General features: G+C 33.7%; 2 protein-coding genes across 2 annotated transcripts in view; one reads left to right on the top strand and one right to left on the bottom strand.

The window, feature by feature from the left end:
• LOC134828605 (uncharacterized) overlaps positions 1-256 on the bottom strand; it is a 10,153-nt gene extending 9,897 nt beyond the window's left edge. Inside the window, exon 1 of the mRNA XM_063841586.1 lies at positions 221-256. Coding sequence (XP_063697656.1) covers positions 221-256 — 36 coding nt within the window. The remainder of the gene's footprint in view (positions 1-220) is intronic.
• Positions 257-1,508: 1,252 nt separating this feature from the next.
• Positions 1,509-5,449, top strand: LOC134832663 (inhibitor of Bruton tyrosine kinase-like). Its single transcript, XM_063846769.1, has 5 exons — positions 1,509-1,704; positions 1,768-2,462; positions 2,523-2,655; positions 2,710-3,683; positions 3,746-5,449. The coding sequence occupies exons 1-5, from the start codon at positions 1,537-1,539 to the stop codon at positions 5,340-5,342; spliced, it is 3,567 nt and encodes a 1,188-aa protein (XP_063702839.1). The 5' UTR covers positions 1,509-1,536; the 3' UTR covers positions 5,343-5,449.
• The last annotated feature ends 721 nt before the right edge of the window (positions 5,450-6,170 follow it).

Raw genomic sequence — 6,170 nt, 5'->3', positions numbered from 1 at the left:
TCCCCCAAACTTTAAAAAAAAAATCCCAGGAATTACCATCAAAAGTCGAAAGCATACGTAAATTATTAAAAAAAAAACTTTTAAAATTGGTTAAAATCTATAATTTAATAATGGTTCTTAAGCTTAAAATTTAAAAGATATAAAAAAAACGTAAAAAATCCGTAAAAAACGTAATTTTGATTTTAAAAGTTTATTAAGCTCAAAATTCATCAAAAATTACCTTAGATCTAAGCTTATCTTTTGAACTATCTCTCATTAAGCTCGAAAATTGATAAATATGAGCAATTGTAAAAAATTAGGGAATTATTATAAAAAATTTCTCCATATCAAAATAAAATAAGACGAAACACTGTTAAAATCTTTCTTAGCTAAAACTTAACAGAAAAATACCAATTTATCATTTTCAACCAATTTATAACTTAAAACTGCCAACAAATCGAAACTGAAAAAAAATTCCTTTGACATAGTTTTGATTTGAAAACTAAATCAAGACAAAAACTGTGTCAAAAACTATGTCAAAAACTGTGTCAAAAACTATGTCAAAGCAATTTTTGTCAAATCTTGCTCCAAATGGATAAAAATTTATCAGAGGGGCTCTAATTTATCATTTTCAATCATTTTATAACTCAAAACCATCAAAAAATTGAAACTGAAAAAAAAATTTTTCTTTGACATAGTTTTGTTTTGAAAACTAAATCAAGACAAAAACTAAATCAAAAACTGTGTCAAAAACTATGTCAAAGCAATTTTTGTCAAATCTTGCTCCAAATAGATAAAAATTTATCAGAAGGGCTCTAATTTATCATTTTCAATCATTTTATAACTCAAAACTGCCAAAAAATTGAAACTGAAAAAAAAAAATTTTCTTTGACATAGTTTTGTTTTGAAAACTAAATCAAGACAAAAACTAAATCAAAAACTGTGTCAAAAACTATGTCAAAGCCATTTTTGACAAATCTTGCTCCAAATGGATAAAAATTTATCAGATGGGCTCTAATTTATCATTTTCAATCATTTTATAACTCAAAACTGCCAAAAAATTGAAACTGAAAAAAAAAAATTTCCTTTGACATAGTTTTGTTTTGAAAACTAAATCAAGACAAAAACTAAATCAAAAACTGTGTCAAAAACTATGTCAAAGCAATTTTTGTCAAATCTTGCTCCAAATGGATAAAAATTTATCACAGGGGCTCTAATTTATTATTTTTAATCATTTTGCAACTCAAAACTGCAAAAAAATTGAAACTGAAAAAAAATTGTAGAAAAAGTTTGTCCAAATGTTAAAATGTTAATTAAAACATTATTAAAAAGTACCGAAAAAAGTAGAAAAAATTTCTTTTCCTTGATCATTATTTTCTACTTCTCCCTCCTTAATATATGAGGCCCAATATAAAGTGAATCATTTTTTTAAATTGTAATTGCCTTAAATAATGTATAACATTATCACTTTCATTCGTCTCATTGTTGTTTACAAAAAATTTTCCTTCAATTTTTATGGATCAGTTATTTTAGTCCGTTCTTTTGTTCCCACACAAAATGCATACGATCGCGACTTACGACTACGATTGCACCCGAAAATGCAGAAAATCCGAACACGGGAACTCCATAACGGCAGCCTTGACAAAAAGATCCATTTCGAACGAAAAGTTGGCTCGATTCATCGCCAAAAAGTGTCGAAATTTCGCCGAAATCTTAGATGATGAGGTAAGAAACTGCTGATTTGTCGATTTTCTTTGTTTTCTTATCGCCTCTTTTCGACTCTCACAGGGACGTTCTGCATTGCATTTGGCAGTTTCGGTCGGTGATCGTTATGACATTGTGGAATTTTTGCTCCGGCAAGGCGCCTCAGTGAATTTACGAGATCGCGAATCAGGTCAATCATCGTTGACGCGAGCAGTGCTCTACGGGAATCTCGCAGAAGCAGTTCTGTTGGCACGGAATGGCGCCACACTGATGCCCGATAATGATTTCATCAATCCGTTGCAGTATTGCCATCGCGTGAAGAAGCCGATTGACAACGAAAATCGATGCGAAACCTTTGTTTGGGGCAAAAATAAGAATTACAACATCGGGATTGGGAATGTGCAAGAGAAGACGACACCAGATTACTTGGATGCCTTTCGAAAAGCGCGGATTTATGTGCAACAAGTGTCGATGAGCTCGTTTCATACGATGTTTGTGACGGATGATGGGGATCTGTATGTGACGGGACATGGCACGGGTCCTGGAGGACGATTGGGAACGGGAGATGAATTGACGTTGGTGAGTCCGAAGAAGGTAAAACTTCCGTTTAAGGAGGAAGATGAGAAAATTATCGATATTAGTGCGGGAAAGAACCATTCTTTGGTATTGACGAACAAAAATCGCGTTTATGCGACAGGATCGAACAGTCATTCGCAGTTGGGAATCAAATCCATACCGGAAATGTTGTTATCTTACATGGAGATACCGACAAATTTTAGGTAAAAATTGATTTTTATCCGAAAATCGAACATAATTCACAATTTTACTTAATTTTTCAGTGAAGCAAAGAATGTTATTGCAAACGACTATTCCTCAATCGTTGTTACCAACACAAGTATATACGGTTTTGGTACCAATATCGGTCAATTCGGGTTACGACGGGATGTTGAAAGACTTTTTAGTCCTCGAAAGGTAATTTTTCATCAAAATTTATGAAAAAAAATTTAATATTTTTTCATTTTTTAGATCAACACGAACAAAGAACGCTTCCCATTGGACATTGTAGCTACCACAAATGCCGCTGTGATATTCTACTCGAGCACTTCCGCCCTCCTGTACATCCTCTACAAGTACGAAACGAAAATCTACAAGAAACCTTTAATGGAACGCATTACCCAAATAAGCGCCACAGGCGGAATTATCGCTGACGGTCACAAAAATTGCCAAAAACAGGACAAACCATTACGTTTTATCGTGCTTACCGAATTTCACAACGTCTTTATTTGGTACGAAGCCACTGAAAAGTTCGTCAAATGTTCGTTTACAGCCTCACGTTACCTGGAAATTGATAAAATTGTTTGGTCAAACGATGAAATTCTCCTGTCGTACATGGGAAACTTGTACAAGGGATCGGCAACGCATGAATTGAAACATAAAACAGTCAAAATTCCCGGCGAATATCAAGAAACGTACGTCAAAAAGGAAGTAAGTTCGGATCAAAAGACAAAAATCGAGCTGAAACGCATCCCTTTCATTGATAAAGTGATAGAATTCTGCTCGGATCCGGAAGGAGACAATTTCGTCGCTCTCGTTGAGAATTCACGAAAATATCATTCGTTTACGGAGTTCATTGAGAAGTCTTATGACTATGGAAATCTTTTTGCTGCTGTCGATGAATATGATTCTGTGCATGATTTGACGTTCAAAATGGGTTTTCGCAGTTTTCCTGCTAACCAAATCATCATTTGCCATCGTTCGGAGTACTTGAAAAAAATCATCGAAGATCATGCGGGAGAAAAAATCATTGAATTGCGAGAATTATCGGATTTGGGACTGCCATGTGACATTTTTGAATTGATTTTGCGGTATATTTATACGAATCAACCGATTATGAAGACAGAAATTGAGAGAATTACCGTGGATTATGCCCAAACATTCACAATGCTAAAGAAAGTATTGACCGTTATGGGACTCCATGAGCTTATTACTGCTCTCAAAAAGTAAGAAAATTATTTTTTTGTTAATTTTTTTGTTTTTTCATGATAAAATTTTTATTTTTTAGGAACAGTCAAAAGATAACAACTCCTTTTACGCCCTTGAAACGCACAGATTTCCCTGAATTTTATGACGTCACTCTCAAATTGGACTGCGAACAGGAGATTCAAGCTCATAAATGCATCCTCATGTCACGTTTGGAGTACTTTAACATGATGTTCGATCACAGTTGGGCTGAACAGGATACTGTCAACTTGAAATCCGTGCCCATTGAGTTCATGCAACCCATAATAGACTTTTTGTATTCGAATGCGACCGAAGAAATTCGTGCCACGAAATACAGTGACAACTACATGTTTAACATGATAACGATTTGTGATCAATTTTTTGTTACCGAATTGAAGACAATTTTCGAGTTGATGATCAGCGAAAAGATTCACGTGAAAAATTGCGGAGAAATTTTGGAGTTTGCTGACACTTACAACTGTGAAACGCTTAGAAATTGTTGCATGCAGTACATTTCACTCAATTTTTCGCGGATTTTGGAGTTGCGAACACTTGAGTCGACGGAACCGAAGGTCTTGCAACAAGTAAATAAATTTTATCGACAATTTTTCAGCTTGGTTTCGTACTGGACCATCACGCCATATGCAAATGCTGTCACTGACGAGGAGTTGGAACAATTTGTCGCAGATTTTACGGTGGATTTAAAGGCAAATCCCGACGATGGAGCGAAACAAAAGCAAAAAACGAAAACTATAAAGCCCAGTAAAAGTCTTCTCGATCGACGGAGTTACGAAAAAGTCGGGATAATCGCGATGCAGGAAGAGTCATCGCAAAATTTGATGCCTGTAGTGTCGGAAGATTCAAAGCAACAAGAATTTCTGAGTGAAATGACGCAATTAACGGAGAAATTTGAATCGGAAGCAAAGTTATGGACAAAAGTAAACGACAAAAAGGACGTCAAAAAGAAGCAAAATAGTGTCTTAACGTCATTAAAAGTCAATGACATTCTCAAGACTGAATCAAAATCTTCTAATAGCTTCACAAATCTGAAAGCAACGACACCAACAACGCCAAAAGTTATCGAATCCCCCAATAGTCGCAGCACAATCGAACGCACACCGGAACCAATGACGCCGAAACAAGCCATAGAATTGACTGAAAACTCCCCACGGACCAAATTAACCTTCTCCATTGCCGATATCACGCCGTTAAAGATGAAAACGAAAAACAGAAAACGTCTTTCATCGGGATCCACAAGCGATGTACGGAATTTCTTTCAAAACGAAAGTCCAACTGTAGCTCCAGTCACTCCGCCAAACCCTTGGAAGACGATTCCAAATATCGAAAGCTCGCCATTGAAATCTGATCCGCTGCCAGGACCGTCAACATCTTCAGCAGCTGCAGTACCGAAGACGCCGCCCGCTACAAAGTCCTTTCAAAGCATCGTGAACAATGAGCGGAAACAAAAACAATTGATTGAAAAAATCAAAACAAAGTCGCTGGCATTGACACAACTCGAGGAAAAGTGCATCGAGGAATTGCACGAATTTTATAACGTTGATAACATTTTTGATGAATCGATAACGATTGAGCGGCGTCAGGTGTCATGTGACGACGATAGAATTCAATGCGTAAAGTGGTATCAAGATAAAAAATAAATCATTACAACTTGAATATTTGTATGATATTTATCGGAGATATTTATTATTTATTTGAGTTGCAGTTTCGTTTTTTGAAAGAATAAAAATTTCTTTAACATTTTTTTCCGTTGAACAATAAATCATTTGTTTTGATTAAAAATTTTGTAAAATTAAAATAATCGATGGTAAGAAGCCTAAGAAATTTTCATTCGATTTTTCAAAATTTAATTTTTTTTGTTTCAAATTGTTTAAAAATCTTTTGTTTTTAATTTCTTTTCTACATTTTTGACTCTATAAATTTTTTTATAAAAATCACAGATGGTGCCTAAGGCAGTAGTCGAAAATATTTTAAAATTTTTATTTTTGGAAAATTCAAAAAATTGGTATGATTACGTAAAAAAATTAAGAAATTCTATTTTCAAATAAACAAAAATTAAAATTTAGCTTAAAAATCATATAAAGTTAAGTTATTTTTTAAACATTTAGAAAAAAAAATAATTTTTCAAGATTAGACAAATATTTTAAAATAAAATTAAAGCTAATTTTACCTGACTTCCTAAGTATTTAAGCATACCTACACTGTATTATTTTAAAATTATTTTTAACGAATATTACCGGATTTTTATCAAAAATTTTATAATTTTAATTTAAATTTAAATTAAATATATTTTAAATTTTAATTTAATTTAAATTAAATTTTGTAGTATATGTTCCATATACTACTTTGTTTTTACCGCACAAAAAGGGCCCATTTTGTGAAATGCCGGCCTAAAAACATCGAAAAATTGTCAGAATCAAAGGCGGTAAGGTGCTAAACGACAGTAAACATTCCAAAGAATTCGAATT

Source organism: Culicoides brevitarsis, chromosome 2, assembly GCF_036172545.1.
Source record: "Culicoides brevitarsis isolate CSIRO-B50_1 chromosome 2, AGI_CSIRO_Cbre_v1, whole genome shotgun sequence".
In the NCBI taxonomy this organism is placed as follows: domain Eukaryota; kingdom Metazoa; phylum Arthropoda; class Insecta; order Diptera; family Ceratopogonidae; genus Culicoides; species Culicoides brevitarsis.
This window is presented reverse-complemented; position numbering and strand designations above follow the sequence as displayed.